Source organism: Camarhynchus parvulus, chromosome 2 (genome assembly GCF_901933205.1).
Source record: "Camarhynchus parvulus chromosome 2, STF_HiC, whole genome shotgun sequence".
Lineage (NCBI taxonomy): Eukaryota > Metazoa > Chordata > Aves > Passeriformes > Thraupidae > Camarhynchus > Camarhynchus parvulus.
The window spans coordinates 132,160,858-132,184,202 of NC_044572.1; the positions used below are offsets into that span (position 1 = coordinate 132,160,858).

General features: G+C 39.5%; 1 protein-coding gene across 11 annotated transcripts in view; it reads left to right on the top strand.

The window, feature by feature from the left end:
- The window catches only part of RIMS2 (regulating synaptic membrane exocytosis 2), a 445,769-nt gene extending 430,610 nt beyond the window's left edge, over nt 1-15,159 (top strand). For all 11 annotated transcript variants that reach the window (XM_030967156.1, XM_030967184.1, XM_030967175.1 and 8 more), the window contains 5 exons: nt 8,190-8,331; nt 9,711-9,823; nt 10,558-10,659; nt 11,615-11,754; nt 12,208-15,159. In XM_030967156.1, coding sequence (XP_030823016.1) covers nt 8,190-8,331; nt 9,711-9,823; nt 10,558-10,659; nt 11,615-11,754; nt 12,208-12,426 — 716 coding nt within the window. In that variant the 3' untranslated portion in view covers nt 12,427-15,159. The remainder of the gene's footprint in view (nt 1-8,189; nt 8,332-9,710; nt 9,824-10,557; nt 10,660-11,614; nt 11,755-12,207) is intronic.
- Nucleotides 15,160-23,345: the final 8,186 nt, after the last annotated feature.

The following is a 23,345-nucleotide window of genomic DNA, read 5'->3' on the forward strand; positions in this document are numbered from 1 at the left end:
GGAGGACAAAAAGCACTCTGAATATGCAATAATAATTGTTCCATAAGAATCTGCATGACATTTAATTTTATAGTTAATTATTTTTTCTGTTTGCTGTTAGGGCACAGTTCAGGGGCTGACTTGGGTCAGCCTTTCCATCATGGTGGTGGGTCTCTCCCACTTCTGCAGCTCCATGGGCTGAGTTCAAGGGTGGAGGCAGTATAGCAGGCATTTCAAGCAAGTCACAAGTGTTTTTGCCAGTTATACTCAGGTACTGTACTAATGAAGTGGCTGTAGATGCCAAAATTCATAAGACCTTTAAAAAAAATAAACATAGAAAAAACTATACTGTTGCTAGCAAAGAAAAGAGCGTGACAAAAAAATCATATGTGTTCTGGAAAACTAAGGGAAAAGTGGAAGAAACTGCAGAAAGATTGGCATTCAAAGCACAACATACTTCAAACTGAGTTAGAAATGCCCAGTAGATTTTTAAAGCTGTATTTCTCTAACAGTTGTGTTTCTCTTCTGAGCTACTGGTTACAGTGCAGCATGTGCCTGAATAGCTGACAGATAACTCGGATATGGCTGTAGCAGCAGCAGTGAAGCTACAGTGTATGATAGGTTGCATCTCTGGTGGTACCTACATAAATGTGTAAAAACCCATCTCCTGTCTGTGTGCTGTAATTATCATTTTTCAGTGTCAAGGTCAAGAATGTAGTCAGAACAGCAAGGCGCTATGTTGTCATTGTTTCAGTTTGGAGAGGTAAAGGTTTAAGAGCAGTTGTTTGAAAATAGGTCATTACAGTGTGAAATTTGCTCTGTTTTTTGTGAACTCTGGTTATTTAAATAATGGCATTTGCATAGGATCATTATTCATCTTAGACAAAGCAATGGAGGAAGAGCTGGTTCTAATTTGTGTAATCTCAGTAGCCATCCAAGTTCTTGGCACCATCTACCTCATTAAGCCTTAGTAGAGGGTGTTGAATTGTTTCAACACATTTGCTACATCATTCAAAAATGCTGCCCAGATCTGTCTGATAGTGTATGCAATGACCCTTGCTACAATAAAAATAATAGGGGTTGGGATAAAGAATAGTGTTACTGCCATTATTCCAAATTTAGAAAGTATCTTTCACTTCATATAATGCAAAAAAAAAAAAGCAATTCTAAGCTCCTCAATAGATGTACTCTTTGCTGTTTAAGCATTTTTAATCTGCTCTTGACGCTGCATGAAATAATGGTTATTAAAAATACATAAGAATGGTATACATCCAGAAAATTGAGTGTCCATGTAAACATAAAAAATCATTTACCTCTTAAAACTGCAGAAATGGTTTCTGTTTCCTTTGTATGATCATCCTTTATCATTGGCAAAATCAGAGACTGGATGTGAAGAGTTCCTGTGGTGAAGATGTACATCTATCTAGTTGTCCATCTATATTCCTTATATAAATTGTATACAGAATTAGAATGTAATTCCACAAAATGACTTTCTCGGTTTTTCAGGATTTTAATAGATAGGGGATGAGACTGATTTTCCACCGCTTTGCACTTTTTGTAGTTATATGGATTGTTGTACAGGATGTACAAAGTGGATATAAAATGCTACCATTCTGTTTTGACACATGCATAAAATATGCACAAATTATTATAGACCTATTACCTTTGAATGATAAGAACATTTATCTGTGTGGAGATCATAACTGGTCTAAATGAGGGCTCTTGAAGATCTGCTCGTTCTGGTCACTTGTCACGTGGGAGATACAGCTGTGGGCTACAAAGACATGTGCTTTTTGTGGTCATATCTCTGTGTTCAGGTTTACAGCAGGTAAATGGCTTTTGGCAGGTAAATCCTCAGACCACACCTAGAAAATTGAGGGCCTTATCAGTAACAGAGACCTCTGCAGTGGTGCTGGATGGGCCTGAGTAGCTGTGTGTGTTCTATTCCTGATCTGCATCTCACTGTCAGGATCTGTAATCAGCACCTGAAAAACAAAGGATCTAGCCAGACCTGCATAGCCTGTTTGTTGTTATATAATCAGAGCCAGATAACCAAAAGAGAAGTGGGAATTACATCAGCACTAACCCTTCTCTTCCTTACAGCTGTGGTTAATTAGTTTTGATTCCCTGGGACAGCCTCTCTTATGAGGGGTAAATTCTTTGTCAAGGGAATGGCCAAGCATCAGACCTCTGTGCTGTATATACTGTATATATATCCAATGATTCTGATTCTGTATATGCTTTTTTGGGATTACCCAGGAGTGTTACTTAGCACTGGTACTTGAACACTGGGTGTTCAAGATGGTTCTTCATGCTTTTTATATGTAGCATGTGATTCTGAATAATAATGCTGGGGTTACTAAAGTTTTAGGAACATTAAGTACTTATTGTACTTAATGCATGCAGGAAAACAGCTCTTTGTTTACAGTTCGGTCTTGTAAAAATATTTCAAAAATCTTTTTGGGAACATAAAAGTATGAGTTGAAGATCCTAAAGTGATGGGTGCCACACACTGACAAAACCACTTTCTCTTTTCTGACGCTCTTAACAATTTGTTGAAGGATCAGTTAAGACTCGAGAATGGGCATCAGAGCAACAGTGAAATTACAGTGGCAGATGTGCTTAAGATGTGGGAGAGAATAAGGAGCAGGTGCTTGCCTTTAACCACAGCATTGCTCAGAAACCACGTGGCAAACTGACTTCACATCACACAGCCACACCAAGGCACGGAGTTGGCTGAACATACAACCAGCCTTGCCATGGCAGGGAAGTAGAATGCAGGCAAAGGATGCTACAATCTGGCCAGCAGCAAATGAGATTCGTGATGCCTCTTGGGTCTTGTAGGAAATTCATCAAGAATGGCATGCCAAATCTACTATACCACCCTTTGACCAGAAGTGCAAGCAACAGTTTTGCAATTAATTATTGTTGATTATTTAATTTAGTTCTCTCTTTTACATTTTCTTAGGTACTGTCTTGATTAGCCATGCCTCCGTTATGGCCAGAGGAAGAAACAAAAAGAGTAGGACAAGAGTGAAAAAGTGTTCCTTGACCAAAAATGAAAAACTAGTGAGGCCTCCCAAGAAATTTAAAAATGTATGGGGCAGACTGACACTCTCACACTTTCCAAACTTGGCTGCTCCCATACTGAAGAGCTTTCTTGCTGAAGGCAGCTCTGCTTTGGGCATATCAGGGCAGGCCATTCCTATCCCAGTCAAAATTTATCAGTATTTTACATTCAGATACTCATGGAAGCAGGAACTAGAATGCAGATCTTCCTTTCTTCCTTACAAGTAAGAGCAAGCCCCTGATAACAGTTTCCCCTGGCTCTGAAATGCTCTTTGGGTTTCAGAAATGCTGACAGCATGCACTGTGAAAATGTCCATTGGAAGGACTGTAACCCAAAATTTCATAAACTGATTGTTAGTGCTGGCCTATGAGAATCAGTGAAATGAGCTCAAACTCAAATGGCAATGGAATCTGTGTTCCCCAAATCCTGCTTAAATTAATAGATCCTAAACTGTGTCTTCTGTTTGGGGTCTGTGGGTAACACAGAGAGAAATAACTTGGCTGTGCTTCCTAGTGCTTCAAAAGGAGCTAAATGCCTTGTTCAGTGGAAACAAAACTTGGGCTACTCCAGAAATAGAGTTGTGCAGCTGCTGGGGAATTTGAGACCTACCTTGTCCCTCTTTTCTTCTGTAGGTTCAAATTTTCTTAGACTGTCATTCATCTAGCCAGTTGTTAACATATCTGGAGCAGGTAACCTAGGTATGTAAATAATTTTAGTCTTAAAAAATGGGCACTTAAAGGCAGCTTATTCTCTTTGTGGATCTAACTCCCAAGTTGAGATGACGATGCTGAAGGAGTTTTTATGCAGCTTTTCCAATGAGGTGGGGAGAGCAAAGAGCCACCTCAAGCACTTCAGTTTGTTTCTGAGGCCACAGCTGCTCTGTACTCCCTACAAGTCCTACCAAGAGATCGCATACCAGCTGGGGACTGGCATAGCCAGTCTGCCTGTGCCTGTGCCTTGTCTTCTCGTGGCTCTGTGTGTGCTGGGGAGCAGTTGTAGGAAGCTCCTGCCGAGAGCAAGCTGAGAGCTCTCACTCTCACCACCAGCAGTGGATTTAATCTGGCTGGATCCCAGATGATGGAAGGTAATCTGTTGCATTCACTGCAGTTTTTGACTTCTTCTCATCTGCCGTTGAAGATTGTATCAGTAGTTTTGCATCCCTAATTTGTAAGTGATTTGCACTCCAAGTTGTGGGAACAAATAATTCTGTGCATAACTTAGAAAATGTGGCCTGTGGAGTCTATTTGCAGTAACCATATTAGTTAAATTACCAGTGTGATTAACTGTAAGAATGAGTGTGCTTTCATAAATACCAGTGCAATTATTTCTGGTAATTTATTCCACTCCTTACAATATAGCTGCGAGATGTGAGCTAGTGTTTTTCAGATAATATATTCCATATTTTGTTGGGGGACTTGAGAGAAATTTCTTTTTGCTAGGGCAATTAGCTTATGCTAATCTGGAGAACATTTTCAATGTTATTTTTTAGAGTTTAGGAAATGATAAGTAAAATGATTTTGATTGTAGGTACTCAGCAACATAAAAACAAAGTACACTTCTAAACTCTCACTTCCGTATCTTTTCATTTGTTAAGATTAAAACAGGATGCATAACATGAGTGTATAAGTACATATACTTTAGGATTATAAAACCAGCCCTGACTTTTACAGTGACACCAGTTAGATAGTTACTTCTGAGTGAGTGTTTCATTCCCAAGTTACTTGTGTAGCTAGAAGTTAGTATTGCTGTAGTTTGGTTCATTTCAGCTGTATGCTTGTCCTGACAAATATCTTTTCCAAAATTATCTGTCTTGAAAGAAAAAGAACAACTTTAAATCGTATTTTTTTGTTTGTTCCTTTTGATTTGGGTCCAGTATGGAGTGCAGCCACATGAGTAGTTGAATTAACACAAGAGAGGAGGTTTCAGTTTCCAGGCAGGAATGAGGAAAACAGTTTGGCTTTAGTAGAGTGATGTGATCTTCAGTCAGATGCTCTACCAGCTACAGCTTGGAAGTCTGGCACCTAAGGCTATTTCTTTAAACTGAGCAGCTACTTTGTGGTTTCATTGCTGCTTGAAACCTTTTTAATGTTTTAATGCTGAATTTATGAAACATAAGTTACGGATGACACAATTACTGTCTTTGCTTTTAAATTGTTTGAGGAATTGTAGGATTATTTTTGATTTACTTAACAGTTTTCCAGGGACAAATACATTGCTAGTATTGGGGGCAATCAAGTGGGGATATTTCTCATGTATTATTATGTATTAATTTAACCAAGTTTTATCTGAAAGAATATTCATGTCAAAAGCAGTGGCTCAGGAGTCATGCCACCCAGATCTGGGTCTTCTGTTAATTTATTCCAAGTTGCCAGTTTGCTGTTAAAATCTTCAATTCTTACTTCAAGAAGCATCAACATCATGATTAGGAGCTTTATTGATGAAAGGTCAGATCTTTCTCTTTGGAGACCTTGTTAGAGCACTGCCTGTTTCTATTGAAAGTTGGGAAATAGTTATTCACATAATCTCCTTTCAGCCCTCCTTAAATTCCATGTAAAGGTCAAAATAATTACTGTTTACCACTTGTACTTATACAAAAGTTGGATATACTACACATCTAACTTCCATGCTGTATCAAAGTTGTATTTTTGTGTGCCTGTTGTCATATGAACCACACCACTTATTTCAGTTAAAATGAATGTGGGAAAGTAAAACTGCTTTAAATTAAGGTTTAGAGAGATGCTGTAAACACGTGTGTCTCTGTGAAGACTTGAATGGCTGTTGCATGAGTTCTGCCTTAATTTCTCAGTAAACTGATGTGCAATGGTCATGTTCATTTTTTATTCTGTTCTTCTACAATGAAGGCATACAGACTTACAATTCTAGTTCAGAAAAAAGATCTGCCTTACAAATTAATAAAAGTTATTATATACTCCTTCACATATTACATAACCAAACATATATTTCTCCCAAACTCCCAGATCTTTGAAAGATGTATGAAGATACTGAAGAATCATGCAAGATGGAGATGTTCTTTTAAGTTTTGCATTAGGGGCTTCATATTTACAATAATGAATTGAGAATGACCATCATTCAATGAGGCCAAATGAAAATAAAGGCTTACTCATCAAAAGAGTTCTTAGAACAGAAGAGTAATGTCCTATGGGGCTTCAGAGTTGTATGCCTTTCACATGTTACTATGATGCAGTGTACCTTTTCTACAAAACTACAGCACAATATTTTCCTGGCAGTTTGTGGGAATAGTTCTTTGAAATGAGTGCTTGTATTTTAGAACAGCTCTGGACCACTGTTGGAAGTCAGCTGCGAGCTTTCATTAGTTGAATACAAATAATAAACCAGCAGGCACTTGGAATGGTACAACCCAAAAGAAATGAAATTGATCATTTCTGACCTTCATTTTTGTATGTTGTAGTAGCCTGGTGCTTTTTTTATTTGCATTTCTTACATCAGGTAACATGATGTAAGATGATGGGCATTTTTAGAAGTAATTTTGATGCAATAAAATTTATTTTTTCATTCTCCTGTGTACTGAATTCATTTGTGTAGCTGAAGTTCTAGAGGAAAATTTTTACTTCTATTATTATTATATTTGTATGTACTGATTCAAAGTGATGGTCTTAAGGAATGTGTAGAAGGCTTTTAATACGCAATATTATTTGAACCACTCATGATACTGCTGTAGAAATGTCTCACTGCTGCTAAATATCGCAGAGTTATTAATCTTTTTTGACAAGGAGGCAGTGGTTTTCAAGGTATTTTTGGTGTCTAGTTCCCACATCATTACATTCCCCATGTTCTTTATTGACCTAATATTCCTCCTGACTGAGGGACCTGGGAGACTTCAACCCATGCTGCAGCCTGTAGGACAGTGACAATGAGTGCACACATGGAAATTGAGGTCTCTCTCCCATTCCCTGTCCAAGGGTGCAGATCATCTTACTCTAAGCCAGTTCCTGTGCTCACACATTCCCCCTGGGGTGTGATAGTCCTCATCCCAGGACAATCTCCTCCTTTTGCTCATTTCTTTTCTCAAATCCCTAATGCTTCACCATCCTCGCAGGTCCAGAAGTTCTTCTGACCTCTAGCACCTGACAAGGCAGAGAAGGTGTAAAGGGTACCAGAGGCTACAAACAACTGCACAAGGAAGTTGAGTCCGTTGATATCCTAAGATACTGGATATTACTCTTACCCTTATTGTATCAGTATTAAAGAATTGTTATTATTGTACTGTTTTTAAACTTTTTTTCTCTTTTATAATATTGGTATATTACACATCTCTGTGCTGCACCCAGAGGTGTATAGAACAGATTAAAAGAAATAAGTATGCAGAATTCCTTGTCCCATTGCAGGGAACAGCATTTAAAATCAGAAATTACATGGAGTGTCTGTCTTATTCATGAAAGAAAAACTGAGGCTTCATTCCTACTCATTTCATCCAGTTGAGGTCTTGATCAAAATTCCTCCACTAAAATGCTATTATATTGTTTGAGTGTTTTTTCCCTTGTCTAAATAAAATTAAACTATGCAATTAGATAGAAAAAATGTTATTCTTGAAGGTGGTAATAAAGTTTCTTATTGTGCATAAAAATACTGTATATTTTGAATATAAATTTAAATGTATCAGCTAGTGAATAGAGAAGAAAGCATGGGAAGACTTCTTTAGTTTTTAGTTTACTATCTTCACTAATGGATATCTGTAACTTGATTTAGGAGATAATGACCAAATGCTTTTAAAACAATAACCCATCTGAAGTAGAACATTTCTCTTCAGGTTTTGACATCATGGTAATATTTTAATTGAATTCCTAAGAGGGATTTATTCATCCAGGGAAAATATATTTTAAACACGCTAGACTATGGATTGTTTAAATCTGGTTACCTCTGTGGGCAGACTTGTGTTGTCTGACCTTGGAAAGCACATGGTGACAGAACTAAGATCCAGTAAAGAGATTTATGGTGCTGTTCTCCTGTTACTAAAAAATTGATTCATTTTAAATGGAAGTTTTGTTACAGGTCATTAATTTGTGGCTCTGACTGTCTGTGTCACGTGGAGCCGGGGTGTGCACGGCTGCCCAGCTGCAGCAGCACAGTGGCATGGGGGCTTCTCTTTTGTCTCCAACAGAAGCAGGGGGCAAGAAGCTACGGAGCACCGTCCAGAGGAGCACAGAGACAGGGCTGGCCGTGGAGATGAGGAACTGGATGACTCGCCAGGCAAGCCGGGAGTCAACGGATGGGAGCATGAACAGCTACAGCTCTGAGGGAAAGTAAGCAGCATTTACTGTGGTTTCCTGACGTTTCTCCATGAAACTGGGAGATGTTTCTCCATGAAGCTGGTTGTTAGAGAGAAGCACAGTGAGTGCTGTAGCTCCTTTTCATTCAGAATTCCCTTCATGAGCCTGTGTCATTGATGGACTAAGGCTAAGTCTTCCCCTGTGACTGAAAAGAGTCTCCCACTGTTGGTGCAGGAAGGAGGAGGATAATTTCTGCTGTGCCATAAGAAGGGCACGTAGGGGGTCAGATCATCATCATCAGGTGTGTCAGGAGGGGAAGCAGGTGTTGTACACAAGATAAAACACAGATATGGATAAGTTCTCTTCCAAAAACTCCTGGCATATGTCAGTGCTATGCAGAGCAAAGCATTTCCAGATCATTTCCAGATCACTGGGCTCAAGAGTTTTTCAAAGATTCTGCTACTTTTAACCTGAAGAAATTATCTGGGCAGAAGTACAAGTCTGTCATGTATCATGGTTATCATAGCATCATAAAAGCCCAAGTTAAAAACTTCCAAGTGATATATCTGAGACATTGCCCAGAAAAGTCTTATTGAGGGTTGATTTATTAATGGTGTTCACAGCACTGGACAATCCATCTGTGCTGCACAATATATATTGTGTTTCCAAGTTGGTGCACTGTATGCATTTGAAATGAATGTTTCTTAATGATTGGTCATTACAAATTTCATTAGCTCTTGTTGTTCTGTAATGGGCAACAGATAATTTATGGCAAGCATTTTAATTTTTAAGTTACTTTGGTCATTTGCCACAAGGGATTTCAGTTCTGTTATTGAATAGACATTCTCAAAGACATTTTCAACAAAATATTTTGAATGAATGGCGATTTTGAAAATAGCAACCAGTATTTGGTCTAATGTCATCATTTCACTGTGTACATTTGATATTTAAGCATTGAATTCACAATAACTGAGAAGTGTGAGCAATGTAACCTTCGTGTAACTAAATCACTGGTAAGGGTGTGTGTTAATGTCTTAATTAACTGGTCTCATATCAGTACTAATTAACAATGGTCTTTAATGCATTAGAAAACGAGAACATTATGGAAGAATACAAATTTGAAAATTATTGAGGAGAGTGCTTTCTTTACCTGTTTGTTTATATGCTGGAGGCTAAATTGCTGCTTGTTGAACACTGTGGGATTTCAAAAATTACAGTAATTGTTTTGTAAGTTCCTTACAGTACTACCAAACCCACAAACATTAAGTGCAAAACATCTAGAAAACAAAAAAAAAGGAAAAAAAGCCAAGCCAAAACAAAAAAAAACCAAAACAAATAAATAAAGACACAAACAAACAAAGTGCAAATTTAAGTGTATTTTTGTTTGGTTTCTTTTTCAATATTATTTCTAGTTTGATCTTCCCTGGTGTGAGGTTGGCTGCAGACAGCCAGTTCAGTGATTTTCTGGATGGACTTGGTCCTGCCCAGCTTGTAGGACGACAGACATTGGCAACGCCATCAATGGGTAAGTGTTTATGCCCTCTATATTCTATTTGGTCAGGTAATTAGAACATAAAAGTTATCTAGAGTCCCTTTAAATATGGATTTTTCTTGAGGTTTTGAGCAACTCAGTTAAGACCAAAGCTGTAACCTTGGCCAAAGTTGATTGTAATCATGGATGCTTATAAAGACATACAAAAGTTGAAAGTTGCTTTGAAAAGTTCAGCCTTTTACCTCTTCTTCAGTTTTCCATCTTTAAAATGGGGCTCATAAGATCAAACTTTTCTCTGAATCACTTGGATAATATTGCATAAAAATTGGTAATTTAGGTGCAAAATATTTGTTATTATTGTGTTTACAGGCTTGTATATTCACAAGTTACCTTTTCATAATTTGTCTTTAACTAGAGGGATGGTGAAGAGATTTCAAGCAGTTTTACAGAGCTGCTTTGTATTAATTCCCTCGCTGCCTTTTTTTTTAATATGAAACTCGTAGGAAATAGAAATTAATTTGAAGTAATAGAGGCATGGAAGGTGGGAGAGAAGGTGTTATTGCAGAGGTTTTAAATTGTTTACTAACATAAACAGCAGTGAAGAGGATAAATATTAAATTACATAGTAGTGTTAAAACCCAGATCATACTTACTGATGGAAAACAGGCGATAAAAGTTACCACATGTTCATCCTAGAAATTTTTTCAACATTTTGTATATTAAAGTAGCTCTGAATTACCATGCTGGGATTTCTTTTTGTTCTCTAGGAGATATTCAGGTGGGAATGATGGATAAGAAAGGACAACTGGAAGTAGAAATAATCCGAGCCCGTGGCCTTGTTGTAAAACCAGGTTCAAAGACACTGCCAGGTAAGGAAGAAAAACCTTAGTAACAATCTTAGCACAGGGCCAGGTGTTGGACTTGATGATCATAATGGGTCCCTTCCAACTCAGTATATTCTGTGATTCTGAGAACAGTATTCTACCAAAAAGGTCTGTGGCTTTTCTGTTCAGCTTTGCCAGCTCTTAACAAGTCCCAGTAGGTTATAATGTTGTGTACTGAAATGCATACTGTATTGAAATCAGAAATCAGCCCTACTTCAAGAGGAAATTAAAAATCAGGCTGCCAGAAGAGCTCAGAGTATTTTTGGTAATAGCAAAGGCATCCTTAGTTATGGGGTAGGCAGAAAAGTATATACTGAAGATTTTATATAGGAGTCTCAGGAATGAAGAGGGAATCAAGAGATGTGGAATAGGTATCTACTCAAAAAGTAGACCAGTATTTGATACTTATTCCTTATTTTATAATTTGATGTCCTGTAACACTATGTGAAAAGGACAATATGATGATATTTTTAGCAAGCTCTTCTGCCAAAATAGAAATTGTGTCAGAGTCCTTTCTTCACTGATTTTCACCTTGTAGATAATTTTAAATTATTAACAATTTGGAGCATTGATCCAGATTTCACCAAAGTCATTGCAAGTCTTGCATTTACTTAATAGGCCTATTTTGCATATTGTACAGTATAGGGGATGCTATATATAGGAATACTTGATTTGTTCAGGTCAAAATCTGAATTGTTTCATGGTAAAAGAGACATACAAAAAGAAGTCAAGAAAAAAATACACCCAAGGAGAGCAGTAAAGAAAATGCATGGATGCTTTGTATGGAAATAATTGTTAATATTGCTTGTGGATATTTGTTCCTATAAGTTATATATCCTTTAAAAGCAGATTTTTATATGGTGACAGAAAGTGTGTGTGTTACGCAAAAAAAAACTGGACTTCTTCTTTACCTACTGTTCTCTGTTTTCATTTTTCTAAGCACCGTATGTAAAGGTGTATCTATTAGAAAATGGAGTCTGCATAGCCAAAAAGAAAACAAAGGTAGCAAGAAAAACGCTGGAGCCACTTTATCAGCAACTGCTATCATTTGAAGAAAGTCCCCAAGGGAAAGTTTTACAGGTAATTTGCATAAATATTCCTCTGAACCTGAAAATGTCACCTGTACAGTTTTCACTGAATGAGTTTTGAACTTCTTTCAGGTTTCATTTGGCAATAAATGCTCATATTTTATATACTTGCTGAGCGGATAAACACAACAGTAGTAGCTATTTTTGCAAGTAGAAACTGAGTATGCAAGTAGAAGGGAGCAAAAGTGAATTATAGATTATGCTTCTGCTGTATGTATGGGCTCCTCTTGCTGGGCTTTCCCTGGTATTGTGGATAACTGTTGTTCGTACCCAGATTATTTCTGTCACTGCATCATGATTAGGATGCACAGAACTAAACTATGTCAGCACTTGATATTTCATTCCTTACTGTAATTAAATAAGCAGAGATTTTTGGCAAATAGATTAAAGCTTTTGACGTTTTTGCTAAATTTTTTCTATTTTCTTGTGTTTCTTTACCTAACAGATAATTGTTTGGGGAGACTATGGACGTATGGATCACAAATCCTTTATGGGAGTGGCACAGATACTTTTAGATGAACTGGACCTGTCCAACATGGTGATTGGGTGGTTCAAACTTTTCCCTCCTTCTTCCCTAGTAGACCCAACCTTAGCTCCTCTCACTAGAAGAGCTTCCCAATCATCTCTTGAAAGTTCAACAGGACCTTCGTATGCTCGCTCATAGCAGCTGTGAAACTGTTGTCATAGCAACCAGCGTTACAAAAAAATAAAATTACAGGTCGCAAACCCTGGTAACACTGCATGCTTAATGTTGTGTCTTCTGAGCCTGTTTCTAGGGCTGCAACGCGATCCTGTGTTCTCAAGGAAGTTGCACACATTGTGCCCTACAGAAGGCCCTCAGGTGATGGACTGAAATCATGAAGAACTGATAGGTTTGGAGTTCAGGGACTCAGTTTTGGTCCAATCTGAAGCCATGGACTAAACTAAAAAAAATCAATCTGTTTCATGCAACAAAAGTCCTTTTCAATGGCATATCTGTTTTGTTGCTCCCTTTTCTTTATTTATCTGCCCTCCCCTCCTAAAGTTTGGTTATGCCACAGAAATGGAGTTACCCTCCCATGGAGCCACATTACAAGTCAGTGGATTAGCAGACATTGGAAGAAAAGAAGAATCTAAGGATCATCCTTAGACTGGATGGAAAAGTCAACTGGTACTTGCAGCAGTTGCTTGAGATCTGAAAACTCTTCATATTGAAAAGGTTCAAGACTTAAAGTGGTGGGCTTCATACCTCCAGCTGTTCACACGGTGAAACCCCAGACATGATGGACTCTCTGAAAAATAAAGTTCTGTGGATATACTGTACTGTATGAAATTAAGAAACTTTTTTGCATGGACACAGATTTAGCTGAACACTTAAATTATTTTCTTGGGGCTGCAACTTGCAAAAAAAAAAAAAAAATAAATCAGCCATTTTCAACAGTTTATATTATTTTTAAAGATAAATTTCACTAGTGCATGGTTTTAAAGGGAAGAGAATGCAACAGGGTGATACAAAGACACACCACGTTTATCATTCTTTAAACCAGTCATGGTCTGTGTTTTTGCAGACTTATATTAAAAAATAAAAAAATAATTTCTAGCAAATATTTAAAATTCTGTTTATGTGACAAGAAATAAGTGTAATATATTAAATTTATTTAAATGTAAAAGGTACAAGCCTTGTAAAGTTCAACATAATGTGCAAATTGTACACTTCTTTTACCTCCTTTCTCTATCTCTCCTCCCAGTCTCCCTTCTTCCTTTTGCTCTTTTCCCCCTCTACCTCCCAGGATGATCAGCATATTCTAAAATGGCTACCTTTTGACTTATTACTGTCTTATGCCCCATATTTGGTTCAGGGTTGCAGATTGTTCTGCAGTTCTGAATTATTTGAGAAAAATATTGTTTAAGAGCTTACTTTTTTTCAAGCATGTTGAAAAGGATTTTGCAACATGGCTTGGGAGTACATTAATGTAATTCAGCATGTATTTGATAAAGAAGATATTTGAACTTTTGCAATTTATTGTACAGTGCATGGTAACTTATTTTCATTTTTTCTCACCTTCAAATTGAATTCTACAGCAAAATACTGGAATCATGTGGCCATTGTAAGATGTCTTCAATAAATTTGTGTTCAGCACCAGCATCTTTCATTCAAAGACTGAACTATTATTTCTTGAAGGTTTTTGGAAAGAGGAAAAATTAAGTACCTGATTGATTTTTAGGAAACAAATTTAAGCACTTTTATTTGCACTAAACCAAATTGATTGCTACATTTTTGAAATAACAGAAGCAACAAAGGTTACAAATCCATACAGTTCTTCTGCTGTAAAGTTCAATTTTCATAAATTACATTTGCATTGCAAAAGACATAATTAGATAACATCAGCCTGGAAAGTATCAGTCTTTGGTTGGTAAAATAGCCTTAAAGAAAGCTTCTCAGTACCACTCTGTCAGCTATTTGACGCCATTTCCAGAACCTGGCTGCAGTTAATGGATCTTCAGAGCCCTGGGTTTTGTAGCAGACAGTAACTACCATTGGGTGGTGCTGCAAGTTCAAGCTTCTCATTAAGTTTCGTTATTTAAAGGGAATGTAACTGGCTAACGTTTAATAACAAAATATCCTTTTTTTCTTTTTCCTGGGTCTTTGTATGCCTTTAATACGTACTTAAGGTTTAATATTGAAATCTTGCAATAATTTTTAAAGTATGCTACATTTACCTTTATGGCCACACAGAATTATTCTGATTTTATTTGAAAATCTGTTGAAGTTTCCCATTAATTGTACACGCCTCGTAAGAGGGAAAAAGTAATAACAGTATCACTTATAATGCCTTTTACTTTGTGCAATATCATAGAAAATGAGATTGTGTCTTGTCTGCAGAGTTTATATCATGGATTATTGTTAAGTTAATAGACAGACTGGTAAAATTATATTTATTGAAATAATTTAGACACCTGTCTACCAGCAGCAAATAAATACTACTAACATGCAGTCTACAATATCCCCTAGGATATTAAACAGAAATACATAACCATTTTCCTGACACTGTGAGATGTGCTCACACATTCTTGTATGCATAGTCCTCTATAAATTATTTCAAATTTTAAAATTAAAGACATGACGCATGGAAGGTTTGTACATAATTGTCATTATGCAGTATTTATTTTAAAAAAATTAATGTATTTTTTTTAATTTTCACACGTCTGCAATTCTACTTATGGTTTAGTCATGTAAATAGTACTATTCCAGTGATCACTGCTGTCTTGTAAATAGTACGTTTTAAAAAGTTAAAAGGAATTACAGTTGGGGGAAAAAAAGGGCAGATTAGGCCTGTAATGAACACCAACTAATGTAAATCAAACTCATTCTGGTGATGGTATTTAACACTTTAAATAAAACATTTTCTTTACAGAATTTGTGTGCAGAATTTTGTTGCTTTTCTCTAAGGTGGTCAGCAGCATCCTTCCACGCCCTTCGGTGGAGCTGGTGCAAGCAGCTCATGCAGCTGGAGAGCAGCTGGAGAACACTGTGCTTTTCTTCTCCCACAGGACTGCAGGTGAAATGCAGTGTCAAGGTGCCACTGTCACTGCCAGGCTCAGGAGCAGTGGGAGCCAGTTGTGCCTGTCACCAGCCAGCCCTGGGCTCTGTGCTCTGGCCACCCTCGGGCTGCCGCGTGCCCAGTGCACATCTCCCAGGATGGAGCTGGCTCCAAGCTGCCGGCTCTGGCTGCCAGGACAGGCTCCAGCTCTGATATAACCAGCGCACCAAATGTGCTGAGACCATGAGGAGGTCCCCTCAGCTGCTGTGGAGTGGCTGCACCATCCAGTTAGACTTCCATCCTACCCCTAGATACCACCTAATGTTAGCTGCCTTTTTTCTTCATGAGTAGGGTACAAATGAGGACAGAATGCCCACCTGACAGTGGTGCCTGCAAGTGCTCACGCAGCCACTGCAGAAGGGAGCAAGGGTCCAACACCTATGCAGCAATGAGAGGGATGGGTGGAGATGGGAGAGTAGAGGATTTATCTCTACCTGACCCTTCAGAGGCAGCATCAGCACAGGCAGTGGTGACTGGGCAAAACTTGAGCGCTTATGACTTGGAAATTTACTGAAGAGTGAGAGGCTGGCTGGCAGCTTGCACAGCAAAGTGTGTGTATTTATTTCCAGACATGAGGTGAAAGAAAAGCGCTGCAGTACTGTCATGAGACAAAACCTCCAAAAAAGCAAGCAAATATATTTTGGGCTGAGAGCAGTTGTGGGAACTGTGAAGATAGAAACTCCATTTGTTGCATTGCATCTGCAAGTGGGATGCTGGAGAAACAGACTCAGGTTTCTGGTGTGTTAAACCACTAATACCCCAGCAGGTCCCTCTTCTGCTGATGCTGACATTGCTGTTGCAAGCGTGTCAGGCAAATCTCTGGGTGGGAACTGGACTATGGGAGCAGGTGAGGCTGCCCCATGCACTGGAGCACATCACTTTCAGCCCTGTGGTGGGGTGGCAGCAAAACACCTCCTCCCACAGCTGAGCATGAGACTGTGTCTGTCTTTGGCACTTGTTAGAAATGTACTCCATTACACTCAGCAAATCCTTGAAAAGGCCCTTTGTACAGACCAAGAAAGCTACAACATACACTTTTCTAAAGGGTCCTATTCTCTGAGACAATTTTTCAAGATTGATTGCTGTTTCCCCTCTCAATTTCTTCTTGACTATGTCCACTTAATTTCAAAACAAAACTAGATCATTTTAATATTAACAGTACCATCTTACTCATGACTACTTAACATTGGCTCAGATGGCTGATTCATCTGGTTATGCTGAGAAGAGTTTGTGCCAATAAAAAATGCAGTAAAACACCATGGTGCCCTAACTGTGAGGCTTTTCTGCTTCTATGCCTTTACTTCAGTTTTAGAAGGTTTAAGTAACATGATGGCATAGCAGTAGTATATCAGGCACCATGCTGAGAGTGAGCATGGGGCCAGTGCCTCCTAACCAGCGCAGCATTGCATTCTTGCAGTTTCCCACTAATATCAAATATCTGTTCACAACTGTATAATACATAAAATGTTATCGTTTTTTATATAGAGGTTTAATATGGCATAAAAGATAACAAAGCAATAAATTTCATAGCTTCCTCACAAAGTTAGATAATGCTATGTGGAAGTCTAGACTTACAGTTTGTACTTCTTCCCTTGGCACATTTTTGTGTGATTCTCACCTCTCTGATACCCAAGCAGCAAAGAGCAGACACCACAGCTGTAGATATCACAATCAGCTTCCAGGTGTGACTATCCTCTCTGTCCCTTCCTTGGTAAGTATTTACAGCAATGCTTCACCAAGAGCAAGCAGCAATGCAAGAAAGATACACGTGTCCAGCAAAGAATGGTTCACCTTCAAAGGACAGGTTTATGGAACCTAGCTTAGCTGGCAAGGAAAAAAATACAACTATCTGCTACAAATACCAAAGATAAATTAACTTCTGGCATTATTTGCTTAATACCTGCCTATTTTTGATGTCTTGTTTAGGATGGGATGAGTCATGCTGGGGACATCAGATTCTCTCCTTCTCTCCCCATTGGCCACAGAGGCAGAAAGTGATGACTGGCTTGTGTTGAATTTCTACCTTCACAGCAGCTGTGCTTAGGAGAAGCAGATCCAGGCATAGTAGCCAGAAATAAGAATGAGGATTCCATAGTTCTTCAGAAGCAAGACCTATCTGAACTGCCTGTATGGTTATCAGGACTGAGGGCAGCAGGCAGCCAATAACTGATGAAGGAGGAAATGGGTGCGAAACAATTTCCCAGATCTGACACACTGTCGTGTCAGGTCACTCCTCAGCCCAGCCCCAGGGAGAAAGAGAAGCAGCCATGCTAATTAAACCACAGAGCACTGATGCCCTAAAATATGCCATGAGGTCACATGGAAAATAAACAGCATCCTAGATCTGCAGAGGGTGCAGGGCATGGGACTAAGGAAAAGTTTGTCATAAATGCTTGCCTGCTCAGACTATTCCTGTAACCAAGAACAGTTTATTAAGTGCTATCCAAAATGTAGATACAATGGAAGTGATGTTGGCATGAAGATGGAATAGGTGAGTGGTGCTGGATAGCATCATTTTATAGACATGGAGGTTTAGGATACCTTACTGAGGTGGGAGCCGGTTTGGCACTGGTAGTGTTTCAAGCACAAGACTCACGAGCAGTGGCTGAAGTCACTTGGCTTTCTCAGCTTGGAGAAGGCTAAGGAGTGACTCGACCACAGTCTAAAGCTTCCTCCTGGGGGCCAGTGGAGGGGGAGTTGCTGATCTCCTCTTTGGGGAGCAGTGATAGGACATGGGGAAATGGAATGGAGCTGCTTTGGTCTAAGTTCAGATTGAATATTAGGGAAAGGCTTTTCAACAAAAGGGTGGTCATTCACTGGAACAGGATCTCCAGGGAAGCAGTCATGAGTTCAAGGAGTGTCTGGAGGATGCTCTTAGTCACCTGGCTTAGGTAGTCCTGTGAGAAGCAGGGAGTTGGACTTGATGCTCCTTATGGATCCCCTCCAACTCAAGATATTCCATGATTTCTTTGGACAGCTGTTAGGGCTCATGTAGGAGTTATTAGTCAAAGTCCTTCTGTCTAGCTACAGTTTTGGTAAAGGAATTTTAAAGATGATATTTATATTAAGGTGACACCATTCACTGAAATGAAAACAAACCAAAACACCAAAACTTGATAGGCAAAAACTCAACCAGTAGGTCCTGCTATGCTGAGAGTGCAACTGGCACATGAAGAAAAGGGCCAGTACTACCTTTGCCAGTGCATGTTAGCCTAGTTTGAATGCCAATAGCAGCCAAAATTATTATCCCCTTGATGAGAATTAAAAGAGATTTAGATAATATTGAGGCATTCAATAGTAATGTGAAATTATCAAAGTGGCAGATACTTTATTGATATCTATTCTGATCCCCCCCCCTTTTGTTTCTTGTTTATTAGCATTTTTGCTGCAACATTCCTGAATACTGGCAAAACAGATCCCTGAAGATGAGGAAGAGTCATTTATATCAGGCACCATCTCTCAGGGACAAGCACACTGGGAGTTCTGCTGCTTGGGAAGAAACTCAGTTAAGAAGCTTGAGGACTTTTGAATTTCTTCTTACAGTCTCCCACACACCAGAAATGACACAAAGATTTTCTTTATCTAACAGTTTCTCAGCCTATGTTCTGATTCTGTACCAAATTCTGAGCTGTGATTCTGTGTTTTGGAATTTGTACTGCAGAACTACTTACTCTCAGATCTGCTAACCTGGCCCTCCAGACACCTTAGTTACCATCTGCCACATGCCTGAGGTGTCAGTGCACACAGCTACACAACCTTATGCACGAACAAATGAGTCCTGTCCTTCACTGTGTTTTGGCTGTACAAACACTGTTTTGGCTCAACAGTCTGGAATCCAGCAGCTCTGGCTCTCTAGGAACAGCCCTAGGGTAGGATGGCACTTCACCAACAGACAACTTCTTCACTAGCAAAAATACAACTTGGAGAATTGACATTTCTTATATATCCTCATGCACTTTGGCCATTGAAATAAAGTGAGAGCTAAGAAGGGTGGATCTCAGAGTGAGCCAAGAAGCATTTGGGTAACATGAAGGGAAAAAGGCCACTTAAATCACTTAAAGTGCAACTGCATTTCTAAGTTGTCCCCTAAACACGAGTCAGGTGATAGACAAAGAAATGTTGAATCCCCATTCATACAGAGGTGACATATTCCTGTCAGCACCTTAAAGACTCTTAAACAAAACAATGCTGGCACAGTTCCAGTTCTGAAAGTTTCATTAAGATGAAAAACTAAGAAAAATTAACATAAGAATCCTCATTTTGGATTGCTGTGAATTCTTCTCATTTCTAACCCAGGATTTTTTGTTTTCAATTAGCATGGTATCAGTAAAAATCACAGTATCAGTGCAGCTGTAGGACTAGTTTCTTTAATTATACATGTTTAACTAAGAACATATTTTTATACTGTTTTCTTTAGCTGTTTAGGCACAGTTTTTATTTCCTTGTTTTCTTTAAGAAGTATCCAGAACCAAGATGCTTCCTTGTGATTTTTTCACATCTCATGCATATCTGATACTTAAAATATGAGCAGGTGCCTTAGGCAACAGATTCAGAACACAGTTTTTTTACACCCTCAGCAGCTTTGCTTTCCTAAGCAGTGTTAGGTTATAAACTTAGTTGTGACAGCTGGGTCAAGCCACAGTTACAGTCCAAGATGGATACTCAGGCTGTGTTCAGACATCTAATTTAGGTGAAACTCAGAGGGCCAAAATTAATAGTCTATTTAATTGCACTCAGTGAAAAGAGACAAGAGAACCTCCATGGTAACTCGTATTTAGGATCTTCTGGAAAGCCATTTTGAACAGTTTTCACTATCAGCTGCCTATGAGGTGTAAGGCAGTTCAGCTTCCAGGGTAGGTAATGCAAATAGGTCCTAAAATGAGGATGTCATTATGGATAAGACATAGAAGAATATCAGGTCCTTATTCCCTTCAGTACTTTTTGCTCCCAGAAAACACCTGGGAAAAATCTCCTTACTGAGAACCAAATTACAATGAAATTGAACATAGTGAAAGCAAAAATGTGGGGAAGAGGAAAAATGGACCCACTGAAGCTTCTCTATCCTCTCATGCAAACCTCAGCCCATCAGACTAACACCATGGCTGACCTTGGCCTCAATGAGAGGTCACAGCATGAGGTTTGGTCATACTCCTGCTCTCAAACAGCTACTGGAGCTCCATTTGCAGACAGCAAAGTGTCAGCTGGCTGCTGGAGCCCTACAACAGCCTTATCCTGGCATCCCTGCCTCCCTTCAGCCTCTGGCCCCTGTTCAGTAGGTCACATCTGCACTGCTCACTGAAGCATGCCAGCTCCATTTTGCAGGCCTGGAGACCCAGCAGAATTGTGATCTTTGCATCCATACACCTGAACTCTCTTCCTTTCCTCTTGCTCCTTCCCTGCCCCAAATAAGTTTTCCTCTCCCTCTCCCAGATTTCTGGGAGCAAGGGCTCGCCAATGCCACCATAGAGCATTTCCTGGGAGAGTCCTCTCTCCTGTGGGTTAAAACCATGGCAGGGGCCATGCCAGAGATGGCACAGTGAGTGTGGCACAGGCCAGGGCTTTAGGACATGGCCTGTCCCTGCTTACAGATGCAGCCTGGCCACCTTGGCATGTGGGGAGGCAGAACCAGAGGGGAGTCCAAGTGGATGAGCAAAGGCTAAATCAGTCCTTTTTGAACTGGGAACACAGCACTTCTTTTGCCAGATTTGAAAACTGTTCTTTCACTCCATGTGGTCTAAAACAAGTTGTAAATAAATGCAAGTCTGTTAAGGGAGAAAGGTTGAAATCAACAAGAATTTTTAAATTAAAAGCTATTGTAAGATGGCCAGGCTCCTGGGCACTGTGAGCAAAATTGGAGGTTTTGGTCTGAAGCACACAAGGAGCTACTGCAGAGGATCCAGCAGAGGCCCCAGAGACGACGAGGGGATGCAGCATCTCTCTTATAAAGGAGAAACTGTGGGAGTTGGGCTGTTTAGTCTGGAGAAGACTGAACAAGGATCTCACCAATACATACAAATATCTCAAAGGCAGGTGCTAAGAGGACGCTGCCAGGCTGGTTTTGGTGGTGCCCAGAGACAGGATGAGGAGCAATGACCACAAACTAAAACACAAGAAGTACCACCTCAACACGAGAAAGAACTTTACCTTGAGGGTGACAGAGCACTGGAACAGGCTACCAAGTGAGGTCATGGAGTGTCCCTCTCTGGAGACATTCAAAAACGCTCTGGACATGTCCCTGTGTCACCTGCTGGAGGTGACCCTGCCTTGGCCGAGTATTGAACTGAATGATCTCCAGAGATCCCCTCCAACAATTCTGTGCTTGTGAAACATCTGGAGGGTGTTTAAGGACCACAGTGTGCTGCTGCCAGCGCAGGAGAGATGGAAGGTCTGGGAGGAGAAGAAGGTACCAAAAAGCACTTTAGCACATACCCTGCTTTCCATCAGCAGGAAAGGTAAAAGCCAACAAACTTCCTGAGGAGATGCTGCAGGAAAAGTGGATTACAGGATCCATTCTCCACTTTTCCAGAAGTCTGCTGTCCTGGCTGAATAGTTACCTTGCTCAAGTTGGTCCTACTTGTACAACTTTGCAAAAGGAGAACAGACTCTTGGTCAGTCAATTAATCATAATTAATAAGGATAATGTGAATGAACCAAGCAAAGTAATTAAAGTCCGAGGAAAAGACAAAAACACCAAAACACCTGCTAAGGTCTTAATTGTTTCCTCTCCATCCCTTGGCTACAACCACAGTGTTGTCTTGTCTTGTTCAGCACCTGTGATACAACCCCATTATTGTTTCAACAGGTAAAAAACCAAGCAGCATGCTGGTGGGTTTTCTCATAAAGAGCCATCACTGATCTCAGTGATACAACCACTCCTGACAAATTTCTGGAAGTCATGCAATTACTCAAGTTTCAGGGCTGAAAATTACTTCTAGGCACGAGAGAAGATAAATTCTTTTGTTAGGTCAGATTACCCTGCTTCTATCCAAAGAATATAATGTACTTTCTTCTGAAGCATTTAGCAAGGATACTTGTCAAACCAAAGTGAAACAGGAGACTGGGATCCAGGGTGGTGACTCCCATGTTTTTCAAGGCCAGCTTTAGTCTTGCTGCTGGTCTGTCTTTAAGGATGCCAAATAACAGTGAAATAGATGGCCCAAAGATGAGATGACTTGTTTGTCATCAATTGACACTTGCTTTCTTTCTCAATTATCCTTACATCCAAATGTGATTTTGTTTTATATTTTACTATGCTATTATTTATTGACAACATGTACCCAGGTCATAACTGTTAATACAGCTTGAATTCTTCAAGACAAATTCTTCTTAAAAAAAAAAAAAAAAAAAAAAGTGGTTTCTTGAGTAAGGGCCAAGAAGAACATGGCAAATTGGATGGAAACAGCACACAATTCATGCAGAAAAGGAAAGTTAAGGAATAAGCGCCTGCCTTGCAAGGCTCCACAATAGGCCATTGTCAATTGATGCCAAATCACATACATCATCTTCCCTGGAAGCGAAGATCTATTACCCAAAACTCCGCAGGGGAAGAATAAGCTGGAAGAAGCTGTGATGCAGTTATCTCCCACTGAGCTTTCTCTGGAACTTTTCTTTGTTGGGAGAAGAGCTCAAGTCAGCCTCAGAGGAACCACTTGTGGGGGTTGTGAAACCACACAGATCCCTTGAGATCTTCAGGGATGATGGGCATGGCTGAGTTGGATGCTGATCAGCATGTAGCTTTGAGACAAGACATGCCCTCTGATCACTGCTCCAGTCAGCATTGAATGATGTTATTATGTTACCAAACCCTTTCTGTGCATGTCTGAGGAGTGCCCTCTGCTAAGCGCTCCACTACCCTGGAAGACTGGGACCCCTCATGACAGGTAAATAAACTACACATTGGTATCTGCATAAAAGAGGTATATTACCTCCCTCTGTCAGTCCCCCTGTGAGAAAGGACTCTTCCAGCTTTTTAATCTAATGGCATTGGACAGATTTTGTGATG